The 25,929-nt window shown below is 37.0% G+C and overlaps 1 protein-coding gene across 1 annotated transcript in view; it reads right to left on the bottom strand.

The window, feature by feature from the left end:
• The window catches only part of ARAP2 (ArfGAP with RhoGAP domain, ankyrin repeat and PH domain 2), a 2,678,178-nt gene that overhangs the window by 1,869,800 nt on the left and 782,449 nt on the right, over positions 1-25,929 (bottom strand). The window contains exon 3 of the mRNA XM_044062089.1: positions 22,814-22,908. Within this exon, the coding sequence (XP_043918024.1) occupies positions 22,814-22,908 (95 nt within the window). The remainder of the gene's footprint in view (positions 1-22,813; positions 22,909-25,929) is intronic.

The raw sequence follows: 25,929 nt of genomic DNA, 5'->3' as shown, positions 1-25,929 counted from the left end.
TTTAATAACTCAGTCTTTGCCCTCATAATCAAACCACACCAGCCATAGGTAAATCCTGGTGTGCTCACGCAGAGTCATGGATTATTGCTTAAATAGCTTATCTACACAAACCAGTGCCAAAAACAAAGTTTGAAGTTTGGAGAATGACTTGCATATTCTCTGACAGACTGATTTGTGTGTGAAATATATCATGGAGATATAGTAAGACAGAGTTCTTAAACAATAATGAAAAAATAAAACATAATGGTATCACTGAAGACAGCAGCCAAAAGTGCTCAATAATTAATAATGGCTGCAAACAAGTCCTGTTACCAGAATGTTAATTCTCTTAAGAAACAAGCATATTTTAAGAATTGCAATCAGTGCCACAAAGTTGAGATTTGCTTGTTTAAACAAATGGAATATAGAAGAGTCTACATACAGAACTGCAACATCTAGATAATATCCCTTTGAACTGCCAATAAATAATGTGACATTCCTTACTATCCTGGGTCAGTAACTAAGGAGCCTTAATCCTCACTACTGACTCCAATCAATGTGAGACTATCACTTACATAGGAGTAATATTTCACAATTTTCCCTTGACAGCCCAACAGGAACATGCTCTATAGTCTGGGACTGGACTGTATTCTTCTGTCCAACCCAAATTCAACTTCTTATTACACAATCCAGAGCAATGTGTCCCAGTTTAAGACCTCTGATACACTCACACTTAAATAAATTAAATTTCACACATTCAAACACTTCTGGGAAAGACCAACACAGATTTCCAGCTGTGTTCCTTCCACAAAATTATGAGGTAATGCTGCCACCAATCAGAGTTGTCTTCATGCCCTTTAAAGGGGTGCCCAATTATGAAAATTAGATATTAAGCCAAATAGTAGCAAATTACCTAAGCAGCCAGGCTTTCGGAGTGGCCTGGGAAGTTATCAATTCCTAAAGAAAACACTGATTGACCAGCCAGAATGTAAGTCAATAAAAATATTGAATAGTGAGCAAAATTATTAAAAATATAAAACAGTAATTCCCAATAAACAAAAAGAACTCAATCACCAGGAAAATGAAATTGATACTGTAGGTCAGAAATCTAACATTCAGAAAAACTCTGACTGATCTTACGGATTAGTTATAATTTTCCTATCTGACTGAAGAACACTGTCCCTGATCTAAACAAAATTATTGCAATACAACAAAGGCAGGCTTACAGTTCATTGTGAGTCCTTATTGGTATCCACTGCACAGTACTTCTGTGAGCAACTCACAACTGGCTGTTACAACTGACTAGTGACAACTGTAACTGAGAATTGACAACTATAAGTGACTCCAGCAGGCTCTTTTATAGAGCAGCCTAACTGTCATAACTGTTCCAGTTCTAATTTTATTTCATATTTTGAAAATCAACCAAGAGCTGTTTACTAAAAGTTCCATCATTTCAGTTTCTAACAGTAATACATAGCAACTGTCAACAAACTGATGACATCATCTGCAGATCAGCTGAATATGAGACAGTTTGCCTTTAGAATCTTTCTTCACAAACATGCACAGTTACAAATGTGAAAGGACACTATTCAAGTCTTTAAAACATTCTGTACAAACAGATCATAAATCAACATGTAAGAACTTATTTACAATACCATAGTTAGTCATGCTGGCATATAATACACAGGTTAAACTGAAATTATGTAAAAAATCTTCAGCCAGACATGCTTATACAGATGACAGTGTCTAATTTCTTCACAAGAACTGTACTGAATAGCAAGCAGAAACTAGAGGTCACTGGATGATAAACATTAAGTATGCAAAATGATGAATGCAGACCATGATGGAGGGTCAGATCATATAGAGACAAATACATAAAATAAATATACATTATTTGAGTCATATAAGAAGTAACATGGGCAAAACAATTATCATGATTTCCAGCAAACAATATGAGTATTTCACATATGCTAGTAGATGAATATGAAGTGCTGCAAAAGTCTAAACAGGTGGAAAGTCTACCACACTGAACAAAATGGAGACTGCCTCTGAGCATTTCATATTCCAGTTGCGGAAAAAGCTAGAGATGATAACAGAGGGCAAAATATTTAACTAATGTTTTCCTTTTTCTTTTAACCTTTCCTTCCAATGTTTATCTTATATCTAGCTCCTCTAAACCCCTGTCACATCAGCTGTTAAAGCTGCCCTTGAATGAGTCTCTCCCAGCTGGATACTGCATAACTAGACATAAAGTTATAATCAATACACAAAACCAAATACAACAGCTCACCAAGTTTGAGAAATAAACTACTGTGTTTATTTTTAATCACTATATACACATAAGTAACTCTGTTTTTGCTTTTAATTGACATCCTCCTCCTGGTGCATGAGCTCAAACACTGCAGATTAGTCTTGTATATTTTCCAATGTGCACACTCACCCCCCCCCTTTTATTAGACAATTTCCCATCTATAGGCTTTAAGCAACTTCCTTATCCTACTTGCTTCTGCATTTTAAGATACTACCTCAGCTGCACCCTATAGACAGGCGAAACAACAACAAAGTGAAATCCAAGCAACTGGCATTTGAATTTTAGGAAAAAGTAAAACAATAGAGCATACAAAAAGTATTATAGACTCAGGAGATGATCTTTTCTTTTTTCTTTCTCATCCTATCTGCTGCACAGATAGTTTTTTTCTGAGAGGATTTATTGGGTATACAGTTGCCTCTCTGGTTCTTCCCACTCCATTCAACCTTCACTACACTCGGGCTCACTCAGCTCCCCTACTCTGCCCCAATTCCCACCCCCCACTACTCCTACATTTAAACCTAACAACAAACACGCCCCTTCCTCCAGCTCCTCCTACAAACTCCAATACCTGCTTAACTCGTTACCTTCCTTCTTCACTAACTCACACTGCACACTTACTTTTTGCTCTCCCTGTCATATACTGTCACTCATTTCCCCTCACTAATTTCTACCCAGAAAATATTTCCTCTGATTGCCATCTCCTTCAATCTCTGTCTAACTTTCTCACCAAACAATTTCTTTCCTAACAGTAACCACTCTATTTACGTACATACTTAATTTTGTAACTAATTACTTTACAACTCTCTAGTCAAACCTTTCCTCAACTCACTCAGCATCATTTACCCAACCAAAACACATCTACTTTGTGCTACTATCCCTCTCCCTGCCCTCCTTTTGCAAAAATCGTAATATAAAAGTCACAACACAACCCCCCCACCTCCACATCAATGTTCTAGTTCCATACCATGATCCTGCTTACCCTTATACTTTTCTCACTCTCCTCTATGTCCTCCTATTTCTCACTCTCCTCTATGTCCTCCTATTTCTCATCAATTCCACCAACGCTACTTCCTCCTATAAACATTACCTCTCATTCCAACATCAACAATCAGTACTCCCTACCGATCACTCCTTTCCTCTTCCACATGAACCATAATTTCCTCTTTAAACCTAAACTGTGCCTATCTACAATATACCTGGCTGATATCAAGCCAACTTGCAGCATGGCAAAATTAAATCCTTTCTTTCCTCTGTATTCTTTAAATATCTATTACTCTGTGGTGACATTCACCCCAATCTAGTTCCTAATTTCACACAATCTCCACCTCTAACAAATATTCCAGCGTCACAAAAAGAACTTAAACTTATTTCAATAAATATGCGTAGCACCTGTAACAAAGTTTCAGAATTACATGCCTGGATAACACAACATCTCCCTGACATATTGGTAATCACAGAGACCTGGCACAAACCACACATAAAAGACACTGAAGTTGTTCCTACAGGTTTCAACACATCAGAGCTGACTGTACTCAAAGAAAAGGAGTAGCCATACTATAGCCAGACTATATTTCTTTAACTCCCTATAACCACCCCATTCCTACTTTTGACAAAATCGAACTAATTATTACCACTCTGAAACTAAATAATAACAAAAGTACCTAATTCCATTGTATATACCCACGATAATAATCTAACTACTCTTGAAAATATCCTATCCTGGACATCAACTAATATTTCTATGGAAACAATACTTCTAGGTGATGTTAACATCGACTGGCTAAAACTAAACTCCCGATTCCCTAATGGCACTATTAACCTTTACAGATTTTCAAAACTTAACACTACCCCAACCTATACCAACTCATCACAACAAAATAACTCTACTATTGACTGGCTTTTAGTCTCCCACCCCAGTAATTTTATACAATCCAAAGTACTACCAGACTCGATAAGTGATCACCACCCTATCTGTTTGACAAACTCATCAATCACCCATGCAAACAACATACATACAAGACTGTACACAATTTAATCCACTTCAATCAAGAGACCTTTACAAACACTACATACAATTAACTGGTCCTTCCTTAAATATCTACCCCTTGATGAAGCAGTCAAAAAATTCAACTCAACTTTCTTAAACATATTGAACAGCCAAGCTCCAGCTTGAAAAACAGATCAGAAATAACTACTCTCCCTGCCTCTCTAACTATACTAAATCCCTTATGTAGAAAAGAGATAAAGCCTAGTCATACTATTCAAAGCAAAACACTCAAGCAAATCTACACCACTATAGAACACTACATAACCTTGTAAAAAAACAAGTCAACTTAGATAAAAAACAATTCTACTCAAAACCACAAGACCAGCACAAAACCAACCCCAAAACTTTTGTGCATACAATACATAAAATTCTACACCCCAGGAAACTATCTTCCCCTCAACCTATTACTGACAGTACTTCTTCAGATATAGCATCTCAGTTCAACTGTTATTTCATTAACAGCATAGCTTCTATTACTAACACTTTCTCAACATCACTTCCCACGGTCCCCAACCCTCAAAATACATGCCCCAGCTAATTCTGAATTCAACCGGTACCCACCTCCTTCATCAAATCTCTGCTACACAAATGCAAACCATGTTCCCGTTCTGCTGATAATATCTCCAATGACTATCTAAAAATGGCTGCTGACTCTATAGCTTATCCAGTTTCCATTCTAATAAATAGATCTATCGCAGAAGCCTATGTCCCCACACAAAAAGGAAAAATTCTATGTCCTTCCTCTTCACAAAAGTGGTACCGCCACTGAAAAAAACTACAGCCCTACTGCAATTCTTTCTCCTCTCTCTAAAATTCTGGGAAAGTGCATACACAGTTACTATAGTACCTACTTGACAGTAATCTTCTTTCTCCCCCACAACACAGATTTAGACTCCCACACAGTACTACCACTGCTCTTCTTTCTTTCACAGACACAGTAAATAAAACATGAGATACTGGCAACTTTGTCTCTATTCTACTCTTAGATCTATCTAAGGCTTCTGACACTGTTTCCCACCCTAAACTCCTATCCCATCTTTCGCAACTTGGCTTAACTGAAACTACCATTCAATAGTTCAACAGTTACCTCTCTAACCAATACCAATCAGTCAAATGGAACTCCACTTTCTCTCCCTATCTTCTGGTACATACTTGGATACCTCAAGGCTCCATTCTCTGACCACTCCTATTCAACATGTTTATCAATCATCTTCACACCTCTGCAAAGCAAGCTACCCTGATCCAATACGCCAACAATGCTACTTTAATCTGCTCCTCTAACAATATTATTCATCTTCAAAGCATAACTCAGGAAGCATTTTACTCCATTGAGGCATGGTTCACCAAAAAACAGCTTCTACTCAATCCCCCCCCCAAAAAAAAAATGCAACTTCTGCTATTCTTACCAAAGCAATCCCCTCTTAATTATAATACCTTCACAACTGCCTCTGTGAAAAACACCAGAATTGCAACCAATGCTCCGGTCCCACCAATGAGCGAACAAGGGCTGAATAATCCACACGAAAATGAAGGAACTCACAGTTTATTACACGAATACCAAGTGCATACGATCAACGACAACATGAATACACAACAGGATCCATTCAAATGCAGCGCACTGAAACGGAGCCCCAAAACATCAAACAGGACAGTGCAAGACAGAACTAAAAATTCAAAATTCAGTTAAGCGCTTTCAACCATTTACATGGTCTTCATCAGAACTAACAGAGTATACCAAAAACGACTCAATTTAAAACTTCTTTGGCGCCAAAAAATTTTTTGCTTACTAGCATTTTAAAAATGTATTACATCACTTCCTGTAAGGCATAACCTGCCAATACGAGAATACATTCATCTGATATATACTTATAATAATTAAATGCGTTCAGCCAAAATTTGCAATCTGCCTTTTGGACATTTTTTTCCCATAACATATTGTAAAAACCTATCAAACAGTGCACATCAAAGATTGTAGTTTGCGGCACTTCTTGTGAATAGTACTCTGCACCAAATGAACAAGCATATAAAGTCTTGCTTCAATAAAAAATATATAGTTAATGTCCTACAAATTGTAAATGATAAATACTTGTAATATATTTATTAAAACATGATAAAATGAAAACTGAATGTTAAATTATGAAATATAATCATAAAATAGAATCATAAAATATTTCCCAGCGCAAATTGAAGCCTAATGAGAATATTATTAATTGTGCCAAAAAACAAAAATACTGTGGATATAAAGTAAATACCATTATCTGTAAGGTAATAAAGTTAATGCATAAATTTATGGATGTTAAATATAAATAAAATAAATATTATACGTATAATTTAATTTAAATATGATGACGATGAATTAATAATTAGATGAATTAATAAATAGATACATTGATGAATTACTATATGTGGGTATTTCTTGTAAGAAAATTTTTTCAAAAATTACATAATAATACAGACAAACGATTACACAAAAATATTGCACGGGAGATTACATAAAAAGTTACTTTAAAAATTACATTGAAAAATTACATATAAATTGCATAAAGAGTGTTGTATATGATATGTTTGGTAAAAAATGTTTGATAAAAAATATTTAATAAAAAATGTTTGATAAAAAATGTTTAATAAAATATGTTTTTTTCCCCCCAACAAGGACTTGTCTGAATATGAGTAAGCTGATACATATCTCATTTGAATATACATGGTGATGTTCTCAAATTAACATGCTATGTGTAAAAATAGAAAATGATACTAGTAGTATTATTACATATTAAAAAAATTTTTTGGACATAATTTTTAAAAAATATATATATATATTATACTTATAGTACTCATTAATGTTAGATAAGTCTTAATGTAATAAAGAATAGTAGTGATCATGTAAACCTTGGCATAAATACAAATACTCAACAAAGGCTAAAAATATACATAGGTATGCAGAAATGTGCAAACATGAGCATATATAGACAAATTTGTAAAAATTATGAATTGTGCATGGAAATAATTAGTTTGTTAAAAATTGAGTTGTGAGTGTAAAAATGAGTGATTAAATGAGTAAAGATTTTATAGAAATACACTCATTCAAACCCGGTGGATTAGTGGCATCTAAATGTATCTGCCACCAGGTTTCTTTAAAGGCTATTAAACTTTTAATGTTGCCTCCTCTAGGATCATTAGGGATGACTTCCAAAATGCTGAATTTGAACGTATGTTGTGTTCCCTTAACATTGATGTGTCTGTATAGGGCATTATTTAAGTCTCTATTTTTAATACAATACATATGATCATATATGCGTTTTTTCAGCTGACGTTCAGTTCTTCCTATATAGAAGGCAGGGCACAAGTTCACCAAAAAACAGCTTCTACTCAATCCCCCCCCCAAAAAAAAAATGCAACTTCTGCTATTCTTACCAAAGCAATCCCCTCTTAATTATAATACCTTCACAACTGCCTCTGTGAAAAACACCAGAATAGATGCTGTCACCTACACCAAACTGCTAAGTGTTATAACTCACCATAATCTCAAGTTTGATATGCATATCAATAACAGTATAAAAAAGACCAATCAAAAACTAGGCATGCTGTATATGGTAAAAAAAAATCCTCAATAACTCCATAAGAGTAACTTTCACCACCTCCTATCTCCTACCATCACTTCCATATGCCTGCCCAATCTTATGCAATCTTTAAATATCTATTACTCCCTAAAAACAAAACTTAGGCAATGTTACAATAAAATACCTAGGTTTGCCATAGGACAGCCCCCAGTACTCACCACTGTTCCTCACTAAAAGCCTTACATTGGCCTGAATTCCCCAACCTGCTGACTCTGAATCAACTTATGTTAACACACAAAATACTGTATAATTCTTCTTTTTCACAAGCAACCTCAACTTTACTTCAATATTATACTCCAACCACTTACGTTTCTCTCAGAAACATCTACTATCTATTTATAAACCTCACAGATCATCTAGAGTTAATCTATACTCACACTGTGTTGCTAAAACCTGGAACTCTATTCCTGAATCTATCAGACTTGTACCCCATTGCTCTTCCTTCAAATCTCAACTGAAACAACATCTATTCAACAACTGTCTCTGCCAATGCCCCATGCCAGCTTAGCTCTCTGCCTAAACTCTCATAGCTGGAGGGCATTACTATTTTCCTTCCTTTTCACTTGTAATCCATATCTACCAGATATCGCTTTTTCTCTCTTTACTCTACCCTTTCCCCACCCTACTATATGAACCTGTATAACACTGAATATATTTTATGATACATTTGTATAGTCCTTATAATACCATTTTTGATTAATCTATTTATACACCTTTTGTTGTTTTGACAGTGATGGTTATATCTATATTGTATTGTACCTGAATCTTTATGTAAAAACAGAAAAATTTTTACTATGCTAATGTGTTTCTGGAGATTTTTCTCCTCGGGCACATGCCCAGTTGGACTTTCCCGGTAAACAAATGTCAAATAAATAAATATCTAGATAATATCTTCACTGAGTCTTGTGGAAAACACAAGGTCAAAGACATTTTTCCCTTAGAGATAGGAGTAATTTATGTTCTTCTCAAGTAGTTAGAACCCCTTCAAGAAAGCAGCAGAATCAGGTAATTAAGTTAGTTTCTCCCATGATAAAAGATATCATGTAAACTGCGTATACTGGGTTTATGCCAGTCATTGATTCTAAAAAGAAATACTCTTAACATAATGCTTGAACAGTTGGAATATGATGCTTTTACATCAAGAATAAAGGGAATTTGATTTTCTGAACAGAAAGGATAGCCTTCACAAGACATGGATAATGGCCAGTAAAGGACAAAACTGCAAACGCGTGCATTTGTGTGTGTGTATCTCTCTCTCTCTCTCACTATATATATATATATATATATATATATATATATATATATATATATATATATGAATCTATCTATATATAGATATAGCTATACATATATAAAGATACAAGCAGTCAAATTTGTATGCAAGTTGAAACAAATACATATGGTTCTTATTAAATGTCACACAGTCAAATGTTTTCCATAGTTTAGTATTTATTTCACTTTTCTTTGCATATTAAACACTATAGAGACACTTCCAAATAAAAAAAATCTTAAACATAATACTGTATACTGTAGCTATGCTTACTAACTTCCTATCAACATAGCTGGTTTAAGACATCTTCTTATTAAATGCAGTGTTTATGAGAACATTTTAACACACACACACACACACACACACACACACACACACACACACACACACACACACACACACACGCACACACACACACAACAAAATCTTTCTCAACTGTACAGATTTTTGCAGAATGTCCAGAATTTTGCCACATATTTTTAGTCCATTTTTCATAAAATGGTGGTTGTCTGGCAAAGGTAGTGGCAAATCATTAATGACTGAAGTTAGACAATAATGACAGACATTTGAGTTTCAGAATTCATACCCTTCAGAAAAGTTATGGTAATGTAAAACCTGTTATTCTAACAACCTTCTTCTACGTTTGTAAGAGCAATATTTATTAAAATTGTCCCTATTTTGGGGCATTTGTACCACTTTTATTTATGGCTTTGTCTAGATTTCTTGCTGTAAGAGGTTTAGAGGTATCACTCACACACACACACACACACACACACAGAACACAAATCATTTAAAATATGCTCCTATTGTGAGCCTTTGTCTCCTGTTAATTTTAGACTTATCCAGATTCCTTGAGCTAAGTGGAGAGGTACACAAACCCATACCTCTCAACTGTACAATTTTTTTGCCTCATATTTTTGGTCTGTTTCTCATAAATTTGTGTTTTTCTGGCAAATCATTGAGGGCTGTAGTCAGAAAGTAATGGCAGTCAGTTGAGTTTCAGACTTAATACAGGGCAGAAAATTTATGCTAATGCAAAACCACCTACATTCTAAGTTTGAAGAGAAATATTTAAAAAGTGTTCCTATTTTTGGGCCTCCCATTATTTATAGCTTTGTCCAGATTTCTTGCTGTAAGAGGTTGAGAGGTATGGATGGAATATCATGTCCTCTGATACTCGCACATACACACACACTCTTAACCCTACTTTACCATTTTCCATAAATAATCCCTTCCCCTTATGTAACCACCCACCTCTTAACTGCTGCCAGGGGATCACTCACTTGCTCTTAATCTTCAATCTCTCTCTGTCTCACACACACAGTCTCTTCATTCATACGTGCATTCACTCACACATTGCTCTCACTTTCCCGATCACTCACACACACAGTCACTTCCTCATTCAAACATGCATTCACTCACACATCATTCTCACTCTCTCAATCTCTCACACACACAGTCACTTCCTCATCCATACATGCATTCACTCACACATCACTCTCACTCTCCCAGTCTCTCACACACACAGTCACTTCCTCATTCATACACGTATTCCCTCACACATCATTCTCTCTCGATCTCTCACACACACAGATTTGGCCAACTTTAAGGATTTAAATTTTTTTCATGTTATTTCTGATATTGCGGCAGCTTGTTTGATATCTGTGGGTTGTCCGCATGTCGGATCCGTAACTTGGGGTCTGCCTGTATATATATATATATATATATATATATATATATATATATATATATATATATAGATGTGTGTGTGTGTGTGCGTGCGCGTGTGTGCGTGCGCACAAGAATGTCAGTTTTAGGGTTAGGGTCAGGTTAGGGATCAATTTAGTTTGTGCGTGTATGGTGAATGTCCAAGCTGTCTTGTGTAGTGGCAGTGCTACTATGCGAAGAGCTGTTTGAAGTTACAATTGAATTGTACAAGTTATAGGTCACATTAAAGGTGGGAAAAGTTTTGAAATTATTTATTGTGGTCTCATTTTTTACATCACAAAAATCTAGCATTTTAACAGGGGTGTGTACACTTTTATATCCACTGTATATATTTTTTTTCCTATGTAAGAGAAGCCCTTGGAACTGAGGTGTCTAGCAGACACCCAAGGAACACACAATCCTGTCTAACAGACTACTGGATGTTCTCCTGGATTCACAGCTTCTGCAAGAGATCTGTCACCCAAGTGAGTTATTCATATTACTAGACTCTACAAGAGAAGCAAGCTGCCTAAATTTGGACAAGTGTGGACATCTTGTAGCTTGCAATGAAGTATAACTAGAGCTACACACTTTGTGAATGTCTTGGTGCAGTGGAAAGTCCAAAAAGTATGGCATTATACTGAAAATGTGATTCAGACACACAAAACCTTAAAAAACGTCTGAAGGGTAAATGACTAGGTATGTGATAAGCATCTGTCGAATCTAGTGTTGCCAGAAAACAAATGAGGAAGAAAAGGTAACAGGTTGTAAGGTGACAGCATTTTCAACTTGGGCACTATCATAAATTGTGTTAAGACAGAAAAATCCAGAACTGGTCTATAAGCATTTTCTTTCTTTGAAACCAAAAGCATCCTTGAATAAAAACCTTTCCCTATACGGGAATAAGTGACTGGGTCTGTCACTCACTGACATAACAGGTGCTAAAGGACAGTATGAAATAAAAAATACTGATCCAGTGGATGAAGAATTAAGTCCCGGAAAGGAGGAATTTTCTCCCACTTCCATACATAACCTTGATGAATGATCTTCAGGGCCCACTTGCCTGAAACTATCTCTGGAAAAAGACAGAAGTGGAGATTTAGACTTTCAGGAAAGGAAGCAAGAATGCCATAGTGGGAGGATGGAGAAGGTCCTTAAATATTCATTCTGTCTTAATGGACTGTTTTTGGTTGGGGGGGTCCTGTATTCTTTTTGGAAGCTCCCTGCCATTTCTTCATAAAAGTTTACCAGCATTTTGCTGAAACTGTTCATTTTTCTTCTTCTCAAAATTGGAAGAGGGATTCAGAATCCCTTTGAAAAATTGAGAAAGTAGCACTGAAAAATATTTAGCCCCTTCATCACACTTTTTATAACTTCTGCAGCAAAAGGACCAAAAACGAAATCTCTATCCAAAGGAGATTTTAAAATCTCATTTTTACATCATACAGGATGTTTAGAGAACACAGCTAGGCAAAATTCCTCAAACTAGTACAAGCGGCCATAGCATTGGGAGAAGCATCAACAGTCATACAATGAGCTGTGACCTGTAAAACGAAAAAAAAAAAAAAAACATTTAAAGCAGGTTCATAGGTTGGTACTAGACTATCGGCCCTAGGGCCTATAGAAGCCTAGCCATAACAATTCCCTGGCTATTTCTTCCCACACTATTTACTTCCCTGGACCCCTGTCTAGCAGGGCGACTGACATGATCCCTGGGGTGAATTTCCTTTCTCCCATCCAATCATCAAGGTTCCTTTTGAAGAGGACCAAATAGGTGCTCTGCTTGACATGACAGGTTTTTTTTCCTCACCAGGAAATCATTCCTCATAATTTCACAATTATCCAGAATAAAATTTTGAAAATCAAAGTTGTAGAAGCATACAATTCTGAAAATTCCCCCCCACCCATACCTGTCAGTTATTTTCCAATCCTTGTGAGAAAGTGTAGGACTGGAATTAACTAAATGTTTTAGCAGCAGAAGAACTAAAGCTACAGCTGCTAAGTTAGAATTGAAGAATGTATACAAACTTAAATGTATGAGGAAGTTTACACAATCTATCTGCCTTTTTAGGGGCAGCAGACAGGCTGTCAAGAAAATTATAGACAGTGACACATACATCCTCCAACTGACGGCACATTAGGAATTTGTGAAGGTTCAGGAAATTCAGTTTGTAACAGCTCACAGTAGTTTCTGAAGGACTGAGAAACCTCAGTGTTCTCCCACTGAAATCACAAGCACATTGCAGCAACTGTCTCAAAGAAAGGGAAACACCCACAGGGAGAATCAGATACTGTGCTCTCTTCACAGAAAATCAGAAGTCTGAGGAGAAAACCCTGCATCTGTCCTTTCATCTTCTGGTCCAGATTCAGAATCTTGAATCTCTTCAGGAAAAGAAGCATCCCTCTTTAACACAAACCACTTTACAAGTAGGATCATTAAGCCTGAATTAAACCCTGATTGAGCTCTAGTAAACTACTCCTCTGTGGAGAAACGTGAAGGGAGTATATACATGTTTATTTTTCTGTTTTTTTTACAGGTAAAATGGGGCCAACAGTGTTGTTAACAGCAGCAGCTTCCACAGGAATGGGCACATTTTGACTTAACAGGGAAGCCTTCGCTGTTCCCTCTCTCAGGACTGACAAGAGTGGCTCTACCTTGCCCACTGAGGGTACCCCAAAAGCCACAGAGGATTTGGCTTACCCCTGGTCCATCATGGCTGTAGGTGCTACACCAGAGGGAGCAAGCTAAAGATGAGTAGCTAAGAAAGCACCTTTGGCATAGCAAAGTCACCTGCTGTTGAGGCAAAGAATGTTTACTTAACTTTTTCTTTTTTGTGGCTGGAAGAAGGAGCAGCCATGGGACCAGTAGTTTGTTCCATGGTCAAGCCAAAAATTGTGCTGAAAAACTAGCAGCATATGCCAGCATTAATCTAAAGTTGTTAAAAGTCACTTTTTCCTATAAAGACACAGTAAAAAGCACTTTAATACACTTTACCAGCCCCAAAAAGTACAATAATTTCAACTACTTTAAACTACTTTTAAAATTGAAAGGAAAAAAATGCACTCCTGTTTAATAGAACCGTTAAGTCTCATAACTGTCCATTACAACACATACTCCTAGATTAAAATAACTTTCCTAAGCTGGAATTTACATTAAACAGTGAATTTTCTGATGTGCAAGTCAAGAGGGAACTTATCTGCCCAGCAAAGGAATAGAACAAGCCGACCATCGCTCCTCAATGGCAGAGGGTTTGGCTCTCAAGCCTATCTTTTAGGAAACTCACTGCTTAACAGTTGATTGCATAGAAGGTGCCCTGAAGATTTGGAAGCCAGTGACTGTTGTATCCTTTACAGGATATAACCCATACAGCTAAGGCCACTACAGCAATAATCAATATGATGAACATCGGAAAGGCTGCTGCAAGCAGTGGAATATCCCTTTGCAACAAATCATAAGACTTTTGTTGGGAAATAGGTGTTACATATTGCTCCCATTGAAATACCTCTTTAATTTCATAGTCTCAGAAAAAAGATAGCTCTTCTGGAGAGAAATCTGAAGTAGCACTATCCACAGAATCAGAATATTCAGCTCAAATAGAGATCAGTTAAGAAAAACACTGGCCCTCCATTTCCTGTAGTTCTGACAGAGAATCAGTGACAGACTAAGAGGGTACTCTTTTTCATTTCCTCTTAGAGATATCTGAAGGAACAGAAGTTTACACATTAAAAGAAGAAATTATTTCTTTAGCAAACTGCAGCAAGTTTTCTCTCATAGTAATACATACATGAAATATAACATTCTTAATTTTATTTGTTTTGGAGACTACAGAAAAAGACCAGCTCATGGCAGGGACACCATCCTGTAGATCATTTATTTTAGCCCAGCTATACTGTACATTCACCCAATCCTTCCCTTGAAACCAGCAAGAGTGGTTCTGCTTTGGCCAGCGAGAACAAACCTACAGTCACAGAGGGCATGTCTAGTTCCCTAGTTGTAATGGCTTCTCCAGGAGCTACACCAGATGGGCACAGAAACATTGTTAAGCCAACTAAATAACCAAGTTCAGACACAATGGAATCACCTTTTGGCAGGTAAGGCAGTAGAGGACTGACCTGACACCTTAAGACTCCCTAGCTGTTTCTTTGCTATTGCAGAAAGTTTTGGAAGAACTGAGGAGCCTGGTGACTGCTCCACTATCCATCTGAAAAAGGAAAAAATGCCTGAAAGAAGAGTAGCCGAGCCTGTAAGAGTCAATCATCCTCTTAACACACAATAAGGATTTTAAGTTACAAATTTAAATGACAATCTCCAAGCACACAATATTGTGTCCCAACATTGAAATTCTACAAGAAAATGCAGAAATTAATTAGAAAAAAAATTTCTAGATAGATTTGTCACATAAGCATATACTGAGAAAAACTTCACCCCAAAAAAATGACAGTTCATAACAAAACACTTTTTGTGGCATAAAGTAAATTTCTTTCACAGAAAAAGCACAAGTGGTCAGTTTCCCCAGAACAGTACTTATCTACCAGCCTTGAAAATCGCTAGCTGTCAGTTCCATGAAGCTTGCACAGTAAGTGTAATTCAGTGGGGAGAACGTTCTAAAGCTTTTATCCCCCAAATTGCCTTTTAATGTGACTTTGCTTGAGCCAATGACACTTATGCATATGCCAGGTGACCTGAAGCTTTTTAAGCTGTGTGGTAATGATATACAAAGACGGGTTATAAAGCATAACGCTAAGGCTATGTCAAAAGTGATGTAATTCTGAACACTAACCCTGACCTGGCTGTGGAAAAAAACATTTCAATAGTGAATCAGTATACGATCGAAATCACTCCCCAGAAAGCCTTGTCAGATCTCTTCCAAGCTCAGAGGTGCCCAAGCTCAGAGGTGCAACAGAGATGTTACCTTAAGCATCTGAGATTTCTCAGGCTATACATTTACAAAGGGCAAAGGGATACATTTTTTATAGCTCTTTTTGGCATAAATATACCGATCACTGGCTTACCCTACTGACTGATCATTTGGACTGAAGCCCAAATCTTCCCCCATTATTACGTGATTGCAATGGAGTAGACATGCATGCTGGCTAGTGGCAGATCATCATGAAGAGTGAGTGGGGTTTTCATTACCAAGCCCCATATCCCACACTGTGCAGTTCAAGTGACTCCACTGGGTGGGTTTTTCGCAACCTAGCCCAAAATCCAACACTGCGCAATTCAAGTGCCTTCAATGTAAGGCGTTCACAAGCTAGTTACGTTGTTTTAAGATATGCATGCATTGGCAAGTTACGAATGTCAGTTAAGCAACAGATACCTTCCAACAAAAGATGCATTAAGTCACAGCTCTAGTTTCCATTTCATTATTATTGTTTCCCTCTGAAAGGTACACCAAGGAAAATATTCTAGTCTTGCATACGTACGTTTAGATAAAGTAAAAAAAATAAATAAAAATAAATAAATACATTAATTTAAAAAAGTAAACATGCTAAAAAATGAAGACATGGCTATTTCATGAAAGGCCACCACAGCCTGGTATAAATAAGAAGCTGTGCTGAATTATGCCATAGATGTTACTGTATTTTTCATTTTCTGCTGAGAAGGGTAATCATTTCTTGCTTCTTTTATATGTAATAGACTTCAGGGATGATGAGCATCTGCAGGGGTAAATCATATAAGACTGTGATATGTTATTCCAATCATTTACAAAGCATATTACTACATTGTTAAGTTTTAGATGTAATATGACTGCCATGAGACACTGGCAGACTGGGCACATTCTAGTAGCATACTGGGATTACTGGACAGTTAAGGGACTCAGGAGTTGTGTATAGTGATTTTAATATGATTTTCTGACTGATCATAATGTGTACACCTCGGGAGTTAGTGTGCCATTACTGGTATGCTGTGATAGAATCTGGCATGGGGTACAGATTGTAGCTTTCTTCATATGGGCTGGGGGTTAGCTGTGTACTTTAGTTTTTAATGAAATGAAAAAGGTGTCCCTGTAGAATAAAGTTTGAAAGATGTAAAGGATAAAGTTTAGAAAACAGTTTATCACATGTATCTCTCTCTTAAGCAATGAGGCATTTTATGATTTATTATGCAGCCTCCTTAGTAAGAGTTAAAAATGGAAGACAAAATTATTCTAGAAGTTAAGGTTAGCTTGGTACCTGTAATAAAGCAGTAAAGCCTGGCGATACTTGCTTTTTTACGGGAAATATTTACAGTTAATGTCCCATTCCGAGAATCAATGTAGACTCCTGTGATAGTTGCAAACTTAGTTTATTAGGTCAGTCTTTTAAAGAAAGGTTAGTTTTGCAAGAAACCTCTCTTCCTCTTTACTGCAATACAACTTCAAAGATTCACATTTTTATTTGTTTATTTATTGCCATTTCTGCTGGTTTTAATAACTACAAGGGATCAAAAAGGATTTTGTATTTCATTAGCTTTTCAGAAAAAATAAGTGTTTAAAAAAGATCCTGGCAGATGCACAAAATTGTCTAATTTTATGTACTTTGTATAGTATCATTTTAAATGAATTTACTTATATGTTAATGAGTTTAGTAAAATGATTCGGTGCAAACCATTTTCAGCAAAGACCCAAGCCATAGGACTAATACTGACCAACTGGTATTGCCAACATCTTGGCAGATAGGTTCAGTGCTAACCTTACCCCCCTCTCACCCCCTAAAGAGCCCATATCTATAAAGGAAGAATGCAGAGTTCCTGTAATCACATCTATGCAGGTAAAAGCTGCACTCTCTAAAACCAAAACAAAGCATCCATGGGACCGAACAACATCCCAGGCTGCATTTTACATGAACTTCAGAATGAACTGGCTCCCCACCTAAGCACCATGTTCAATCATAGTCTCACATCAGGCTTTGTGCCCACTGAATGGTGCACATTAACAGTAATCCCACTCCACAAAGAGGGAGTCAACACTGATCCTGGGAACTATTGCCCTATTAGCCTGATGAGCCTGGTCTGCAAGGCCATGGAATGTATCATCATGGAACTCATAAACAAAGACATCGGTAACCTCCAAACTCTAGACCCCGCCCAGTTTGGGTTTCTGAAAGGCAGATCATGACTTCTGAACCTGATTGACTTCTTTGAGACGGTCACCAAAGCAGGAAACGAGGGTAAGGTGGTTCACACAGCCTATCTTGACCTCACCAAGGCTTTCGACACCATCCCCCATTCTGGAATTATAGATAAACTCACTAAAACAGGCATAAATCCCTATGTCACAAGATGGATTGCCAACTGGCTAACTGACAGAACCCACACTGTAAAAGTTGCAGACTACAACACTGTAAAAGTTGCAGACTCCAAATCTGACTTCAAACCGGTGACAACTGGAGTACCACAGGGTTCAATCCTGGGACTTCTTCTGTTTGGTATCTACATCTCTGAAGTACAGGCTAACAGAGAAGGCCTCTGGTTGATGAAGTTCGCAGATGACTGCAAACTAGGAGCCATCGTCGTATCCCCAAATGATGTGGACATCCTACAGAAGGGCCTCACTGAGACAGATGCCTGGTGTCAGAGGCATGGCCTCAAGCTCCATGCCAAAAATTGCATTGTCATCCCCTTTGATAAAACCTCTGTACCCATGAACTACCACATAAATGGCAGTCTACTTAATGCCTAATGTGTGAAAAGAGACCTTGGGACCCAGGTGGACAGTAGTCTCTCCTTTGATAATGACATCGCCACAGTAGTCAGGAAATACTTCTATGTGGCACACCTCATCACAAAAGGGTTCTCATCCTGGAAAAAAGAGGCCATTGTTCCCCTCTACTAGGCACTCATTAGACCCACTATAGAGTACGACACCCCTTTTGGAATGTACCTCACAAGACATCTGCAGCAGTTGGAAAGGCCACAGAAATACCTCACAAAGAGGATTACTGGTGTCAAACAAATGTCCTACACTGTAAAAAAGCACAAAATAACCAGTAAGTGCACCAACGGCTGTAAAGTAAACATCCACCAGCATTAAAAAATCAAAGGTTTAATACGAACACATGAAAAAACAGATCCTAGGTAGTAAGAGCTTTCACGTTATTACAACGCTTCATCAGACGTCAAAGACACAATGTGGTGACTATCCTTTTATACATCATCATTCATTGCAACTTACTATCAATTAATTAATTAATCAATCATCCAAACAATAAAATATTTAAATCAATATACTATGTGGTATCACCATTCATGGTTGGGGTGGAACTATTGAACAATTGGATGATTTTGTGATTTTCTTAAATAGGACGACAGACTTTTTGACCTTCGATAGTACCTTTTCTAAATCAGAGATAGCTTTTCTTGATGTTAAGCTTGTAAAAGGGTCCAAGGGCATTGACACTGAATTGTTTAGGAAGCCTTGCTGGAGGAATAACCTCCTCCATCGCAACAGCATGCATCCCAGGCATATACATGGTAACATAGTGAAAAATCAAGTCCTGAGGGCCTCCAGGTTAACCACACAAGGGGAGGCATATGAACAACAGAAGAAACAACTAGCTCTTAATTTTACCTTAAGAGGCTATAATGAAAAGGAAGTATCTGGAGCCATCACAGAAGGTGACAGACATAGGAATGACACGGGTACTCCTTTCATTAATAGAACAGAGGTAAATATGCAGTCCAACAAGGACACTAACGTTCCCAATGTCAATAGATTAATTATACAGTTTACCTACAGGAATAATTATGTCAAACAAGTGATAAACAACAACTGGAAATTGTTGTTGATGGATGATACAATAAAAACATTAGTGGATGATAAACCTCATATAGCTTATAGGAACATGAAGTCCTTGAACAGGATGTTGTGTTATGACAACACACATAGGGACCGGATATCGTCACAGAGGATGGGAACTTATGCTTGCCGTACGTGCAAACAATGTAAATATATAGCAGGTAACAACACGTTCATACATCCACATACGGGACGTACATATATTTTCAAAGGATATGCTGATTGTAGAACGACACACGTTATTTATATAGCTCAATGGTTGTCTTGCTAGCAGTTTTATGTAGGCAAGACTAACAGATCCTTGCGTGAACGCATTAGGGAACACATATATGCGATAGAGAAAGGTAATGCAACCAATGCTCTGGCACGACATGTGTTAGAACATGATTCCACACATTCCTTTATCTTCAGGGTGATGGAGGTCATATCTATGACCAATAGATTGGGCGACATTAAAAATTATACTGAAGAAGAGGAGAATAAATGGATATTAAAATTGCAAGCCCATAAATATGGTCTCAATGAAAAAATTACTCTGAAACCATTCTTAACAGGGAGACCATTGAAACATTAATTTTATAAATGTGTAATTTTACAAATGTGTTACTGCCAAAAGGGTTTTTATATTTTATTTATACATATACATAGTGTTTTTATACATATTTTTTATATATTCTTATGCACGATATATCAATTTCTATGTATGCTTTTTCATGAATGGTGATACCGCATAGTATATTGATTTAAATATTTAATTGTTTGGATGATTGATTAATTAATTAATTGATAGTAAGTTGCAATGAATGATGATGTATAAAAGGATAGTCACCACATTGTGTCTTTGAAGTCTGATGAAGCGTTGTAATAATGTGAAAGCGCTTACTACCTAGGATCTGTTTTTTCATGTGTTCGTATTAAACCTTTGATTTTTTAATGCTGGTGGATGTTTACTTTACAGCCGTTGGTGCACTTACTGGTTATTTTGTGCTTTTTTACATTCTGGACTTTACCAGAAGTGCTTCACACAGCAGGATACTATCTTTTGCTTCAAATGTCCTACACTGACAATCTCAAAAAACTCCAGCTTACTCTGTAGTATATCACCTTCTCCGAGGAGCTCTCTGCCTAACATATAAAGCTATGTTAAACCCAGAGCTGTTGGACATGCTACACCTAAAGAAATCCCAATCCCTCCGAGCTACACACTCTAGGGACCTAAACCTTGTCACCACAAAAAACAGGACATGCTGGAGGGAAAGATTCCTGTCCCAGAGACTTCCTATACTCTGGAACAGGCTACCCAACTATGTCAAGCATGAGTGGATGGGAAATAGGAAATACACATGGCTTAGTTGTAAATCACTTTGTCTACGGTGTGAAGGGTCCTGGGTTTGAACCTTGCAGAGGCTGTTTATTTCTATTGGAAGGGTGGCCTAATGGTTAAGGTGTTTGCCTTACAAACACAAGGTGCAGGGTTTGAGTCTCACAAGGGATAATTGGCTAGGCTTAAAATGGCTTGCAAGGACAGTTAGCTTAGTACTAACCTATGAACCTATGAACACCCCGGGGGATCACTTCCATGGCTCTGCATGACAGGGGCACAGGAAATTAACTTTCTTGAGTGGCATAAGCCAGGGAACCTTGTTGGCTAGGCTTACTTAGGCCCTTGGGCCGATAGCCTAGTACCTACCTATGAACCCAAGAGTAAACTCTCCATATTTGAACTTAAACATTAGGTCTTTAATCATTTTACATGTACATTGTGGTAGCTAAGGAATTACTTTATGCAAATGATTGCTGATAAATTATAATAATTTATGGAGAAGTTTAACAGCATCGATTAATCATTTTTAAATGTTTAATTTTGGTACAACTGAACTTGATAGCAGCTGATTTATACTCTATTCATGTATCCTTTTATCAACACTCACTGTTCTGCTGTGTCAAGAATTTTATCATTTGCCATTTGTTACTGCTACATAATCATCTCTTGTTTTTAATATTTTGATATTTACCACGTTTGCACTTGACCTAAGTTATGGCTGAAATAGGTCTTCAGACTAGACCACCTTCATTGTTAATGAACAAAGAAATATCCAGACTGTCTATCCTTGGAAGCTGAGGTGACATGGTGAAGCCAGACAACACCTCGAAAAAGACATACAAGCAAGCACTAATCAGAACAGAGTAGTGAAAGGTCAAAACTGAATCTAAACCTGCAGATGTGAGCAAGAGAGGTCTAACCACTGGCTAACCACACTGTTTGTCTCGGATACTGAAATTAAAGTTGTTAATACAGAACATGAGGAGAGGAAGGATGAGGTGGATCCACTTTATGTACAATTGTGTCACAGTGAAAGCACCTTGGGTCTTTTCAGCTCTACAACTCTCTTTGGTCATTTTGTCTCCGTTGTGATTAATATATGCGGATTACACATCTTCTAGTATATCCCTGCTTTCTTCATTACAATTAATTGATAGAAAGCAGCTAAAACAATTTATCACTCTTACTGTGAACAAATAATTTCAGACATCCCTTCTGAATCAGCTTTCTTTAATCTCATGATATGGCTCTTGCTCTAAAACAGCCTCACTGAAAAATATCTCTCATTTCGAATGCAAATTATTCATCCTAAAGATACATTGCTTGGTCAAGAAGAAAGCCAAGGACGTGCACATGACAATTTTTAAATTAGCCACTGAAATACCAAGGCATCACTAGGATGTAATGTGCTAAACAGATGGATGTGTCAGCAGAAATTAAGAATACTTTGGTTTTGAATCGCATACATGTCTCAGCGTGCTATGAATCTTGCACCTCTGAATAGTGGGTTTAAGCAAACTACTCATGAAACATCCACTGACAGTTAATACAATACTGATGTTTTGCTTATGGTTACACTACTGTTTAACATATTTTGCTTTTTAAACAAACTTATTATACATAGCAAAGCAGTTTGCAAATAGCTACAGAATGTTAATACCTACATTAAGGATTTGCTGCAGAAACCCATACATTACATTTTAAAATATATTCATTTAGCACCGCATTTAATAGCCATACATTAATCTGTGTGCATAATGTTCATTAAATAATCTTACTTTGTTGGGCGACTTGCTGAGATTTTGCAAGTTTGCTGCTGCTGCTGTTTTCAGAAAGGTTTGGCAGGTCAACATTCCTTCTCTGCAGTAGAAAGCTGCCAAAGAAACACAGCAATAACACATTAAATTAAATGTATTCCTTAAAAGATGTATAAATTCAATAATTCTAACATGAGCACTTCGTCACACATCATCCCAGATGTAGTAGTTTAGTCTCAAGTACAACTTATAATGCTTCACTTCTGCTGCATCTGTCCAAAACAAGTATTATTTTTACCAAGATATCTAATATATACATTACTAGGTGCATACAAGGCTAACAACCACTGAGGGCCTTTACAAGCCTGACCATGCAACCCAAATATACTTCTCATTTGTCTAGATTTTCACAGAATGCCCACATTTTTGCCTCATATTTTTGGTCTGTTCCTCATAAAATTTGTGGTTTTCTGGCTAATCGCTGAGGACTGAAGTCATTAAATAATGGCATACATTTGAGCTTTAGACTTCATATTCTTCAGAAAAATGCAAGCTAACACAACTCCTGTTATTTTAGCAACTTTCTAAGATAAGAGTAGTATTTAAAATCTATCCTTAGTTTTGGTCTTTTGTCTCCCCATTATTTTGGGATTTGCCCAGACTTCTTGCTTTACAAGATTGAGTGGCGTGAACCCAAATGTTGCTCATACGCTACTGCGCTTAGAGGTTATTTTAAGGGAGTGTATGTGAGCTAGGGCATTATTTAACTACTGCCTCTGTTCAAAGACAGTTACCAGAACAGTGGTAAATTTCCAGTTTCTCATCCACTGGTCGAGGTGAAGGTGACCTTCAAACTCTAGACCCAATTCAGTTTGGCTTCATTAAGGGTTTCTATTGTCTTACAATAAACTCTTTTGCTTTACTTTGTGGACTACCAGCATTTTCTAAAGCATCACTATACCAGTGGTTTTATTCTGGAGTACTTGGTTCACACACTTCTGCAGTTTGCTCAGTAGTTTCTTTCTGTCTTTTGGTGCTTACAGTTTGTCATGGCAGATGTGGAAGATACCATCAACTCCAACGAACCTCCTGTTAAAAGTACTGATTTCAGTACTTTACAACATGCTGTAGCGAATTTAACTAACATTGTTTTGTCTCTTTCTCACAAAGTAGATTCCCAGACCGCCAAGCCCCCAAATGAGGTAAAATGCTCTGCAACTACGTTGGAAGGAGGAGAAATGGCGTCTTCCAACTCACAGAGCTCCTTGAACCATCTTTCTAGCTTAAAAACTTGTACTGCTGGAGCATCTGGTCTTAGCGATGTTAATTTGTCTTCTACTTTTATTCCTAATTTAGCTACGAGTCCCACAAACTCTATTCCTTGTGGGCAACAAACTGCTGACATTTTTTCTGGTACACAAGGCTTGAATACAGTACCACAGTTAAAAGACTGGATTTCTGCCACTATTTCCCTACAAAATGGACAAGTAAACCAAAATGAGACTGGTAATAAAAGCTTACATTTACTTTTAGAAGAGTTTGAATATTATTTATCTAAGATAAAACATTTACAAATGGACAATGCTTATTTTATAGAATGCCTCAAAGAAAAAATTGTACCTAAAGGGTTAGGAATGTGGAGGTATCCAAGTGGCTTAAAATCTGATTCTGTTTTTTTTTCTTGAACGAACTGCGTTATATGATAAACATGGCTTTGACTATATGAAATTGATTGTATCTAACAATGAAAAAATTATTAATGAATTAATGGACAGAGCTACTGAACTGGCTACAGCAATTTCTACACACACACAGTATGCAGATTTTAGATGTGAGCATTTTAGAATTTTTAAAAGTATAGATGATTTGAATAACAATATAAAATACCATAAGATGAAAAAGTTAAACACGGACAAAATGGAGTATAGTAAGTACATTGCATACCCTAAACCCCCACCATCCCAGGAATGGGGTAACAAATATAATGTATCTGAAAATGGGATGGTAAATACTAAGAATGTTCCCCAGACCCATTTTTCACATGACCAAGATGATGATAAATATTTTTTAGACGAGGAAGAATATCCCCCTTTAAGATGTTCGGAACATCTGAAAAACAAGACCCACCCCAAGTGAACAACTTGAAGGGGGGGGGGGTGAATTATGTAGCCCATCCCCACAACAACAACCAAAGGAACAGATGCATGGGGGGTTTGAACAACCACAAGGGTGGAGGGAACGTCCGCTACAGGAAATGGTCGAACAGGAAATAAATTTTATATTGAACAATACAGTCATTGATGATGTACCTGTAGTTGATAGTGGAGACCATTTATTACCCACTTGCTGTATTTTAACTAATAGCATAGGTGATTTTAAGGTTTATAATTTTTCAAACCTTGAATTTAATAAAGAACAATGTGATGTTTTTTCTAAAGGGTTTACTTATGTCCCATAGTAACGTAGTAACATATCACAAACCTTGATGGACCTGAAATTGTATACCCGTAAAATACATTTTAAGGTTTTATTTCAGAATTCCTTCCCTATTCAACCCACCAGCTCATTATCTATATCTAGCGCATATAACCCCCCCCCCCTTGCACCCTATGATCACCCTATTTGAGAAAATATGTGAATTAGATATTAGGAGTGCACTTTCCACCTATTGTAACGGGGAGGGTTACAATATCCAAGAAGGTATTCTTATAAAAGAAATTAATGGATTGCTTGACACAATCAGAATTATGAAACCCGATAGGGGTGGGGGGGTTGCTTTTATGAACCTGGGTGACTATAATAGAAAAATGTTGTTCATATTGGAAGGAAAAGCATACAGAAGATCATCCATCAGTGAGGTAAATGGTGCCCATTCAAAAATTAAAAATGAATTACAGGACCTATTTATTGATGGTTTTATTCATATGGATGTTTTGAATTATTTGACTGTTATGTATCCTAAACTAGCAGTAATATTTGGTCTCCCGAAACTATATAAGAACATATCACAACCACCCATGCGACCCATAGTTGACTCTAAGGGGTCAATTACGCAAGAAATTTGTGCAGCGGGAGTCGCATATATGTCAAGACTCATGGAGCTTTTTAAAAGATATTAATCACATACCCGTTGAAGG

This window comes from Protopterus annectens, chromosome 2.part1, assembly GCF_019279795.1.
Source record: "Protopterus annectens isolate FY-2018-M chromosome 2.part1, PAN1.0, whole genome shotgun sequence".
Classification (NCBI taxonomy): Eukaryota; Metazoa; Chordata; order Ceratodontiformes; family Protopteridae; genus Protopterus; species Protopterus annectens.
Note: the sequence above shows the minus strand (reverse complement) of the source record. Positions and strands in the feature narration are given on the sequence as shown.